At 39.7% G+C, this 1529-nt stretch overlaps 1 protein-coding gene across 2 annotated transcripts in view; it reads left to right on the top strand.

Annotated features, from left to right (window-relative positions):
• Nemf (nuclear export mediator factor) overlaps positions 1 to 1529 on the top strand; it is a 53594-nt gene that overhangs the window by 5048 nt on the left and 47017 nt on the right. For both annotated transcript variants that reach the window (XM_005343141.2, XM_026779221.1), the window contains one exon: positions 618 to 766. In XM_005343141.2, coding sequence (XP_005343198.1) covers positions 618 to 766 — 149 coding nt within the window. The remainder of the gene's footprint in view (positions 1 to 617; positions 767 to 1529) is intronic.

Here is a 1529-nt window from a genome sequence, read left to right as displayed (position 1 = left end):
CAGGGTTTCTCTGTGGCTTTGGAGCCTGTCCTGGCACTAGCTCTGTAGACCAGGCTGGTCTCGAACTCACAGAGATCCGCGTGCCTCTGCCTCCCAAGTGCTGGGATTAAAGGCGTGTGCCACCATCGCCCGGCTTCACCTGAATATTTTGAAACTTTGAACTTTTGTTGTTGATTTGTGAGACAGACTCACATACTTGAGTCTGAACTCAAATTGCTCTATAGGCAGGAATGACTTTGCACTCATCGATCTACCAATTTCTCAGTGCTGGGATTATAGGCGTGTGCCATAATGCCTAGCTTTGGCACACTTATTAAAGGCACTCAACTGTTAGGTTTTCATAATGAAAACTTCAGTTAACTTGTGCAGTACCCAGACAAAGAACATAAAGTTGCTCTAGGTTAGCTCTAGGTTGCTTCCAACTTGGCGCTCTTAGAATTTATTTCACAGCCTATTGGATCACTGCAAGGAGCCCTTGTTAGATGTGCCTGGTGCTTTCTGTTTTACAGCTTTATTTCTGTAACTATACATGGGTCTTCTGAGGCATCTTTATCTGTTTTTAAGATGTTTCAAGATTGATTTGGAAAAACATTAAATCATATTTTACTCTATTGCAGGGGAACATTGTTCTCACAGATTATGAGTACCTAATTTTAAATATTCTAAGGTTCCGAACTGACGAAGCAGATGATGTTAAGTTTGCTGTTCGTGAACGCTATCCCATTGATCATGCTAGAGCTGCTGAACCTTTGTTGACTTTAGAAAGGTAAGTGCTTATAAAATCATATATTGTACTAAAATGTAAGCTAGATTATATTTCAGAATTAGAAAAATTCAATTAAAAATGTTTAGTTGTATAACTAACACTGGACTGTGTTAGCATGTATATAAGCAATTTTATTTGTGGATAGCAAATATCTCCCTCTACCCATTCTCTTCCCTCCCTCTCACTCTTTCTTTTTAAGGCAAGGTCTTATTGTGCAGCTCTGGCTGGCTTACAACTCTGTATGTAAACCAGGCTGGCCTTGAACTCACAAAGATCCCCCTGCTTTGCCTCCAGATGGCTGGGATTAAGGCGTACGCCACCATGCCCAGCCCTCAAGTGTATGTCTTTTATACTACAGTTTGAGTTACTTAATGCTTCTGATTTCTTGGCAAAGTGAGCTGCTGACTTCACTGTTCTGTGAAAAGACAGATACATTAGGCAGGCAGAATACAGCATGGGGTAGACATTCTGGTTTGTTTAGGAAAAAATGAAAGGATAAGGTAATGATTAATTAGTTATATAACATCTCTAACTATCAGATTTTGCTACCTAGTAGTCTACTTGGTGGTCTTTGAAGCTCAACATTCCTCAGAATTCAGGGTTTGCTGAACTGTAAGCTGCTCCACCTTTACCATTTCAATAGAGTCAAGAGGGTGCATTTATTTATAACAGGTTCTCTAGTTTGGGGGCTGCAACAAAACAAACAGAATCCTTAAGAGCTCTTAGTAAATCTTTTTTGTTGTTGTTTTTGTTTTGTTTGTTT

The sequence above is a fragment of the Microtus ochrogaster genome, chromosome 1 (assembly GCF_000317375.1).
Source record: "Microtus ochrogaster isolate Prairie Vole_2 chromosome 1, MicOch1.0, whole genome shotgun sequence".
Classification (NCBI taxonomy): domain Eukaryota; kingdom Metazoa; phylum Chordata; class Mammalia; order Rodentia; family Cricetidae; genus Microtus; species Microtus ochrogaster.
This window is presented reverse-complemented; position numbering and strand designations above follow the sequence as displayed.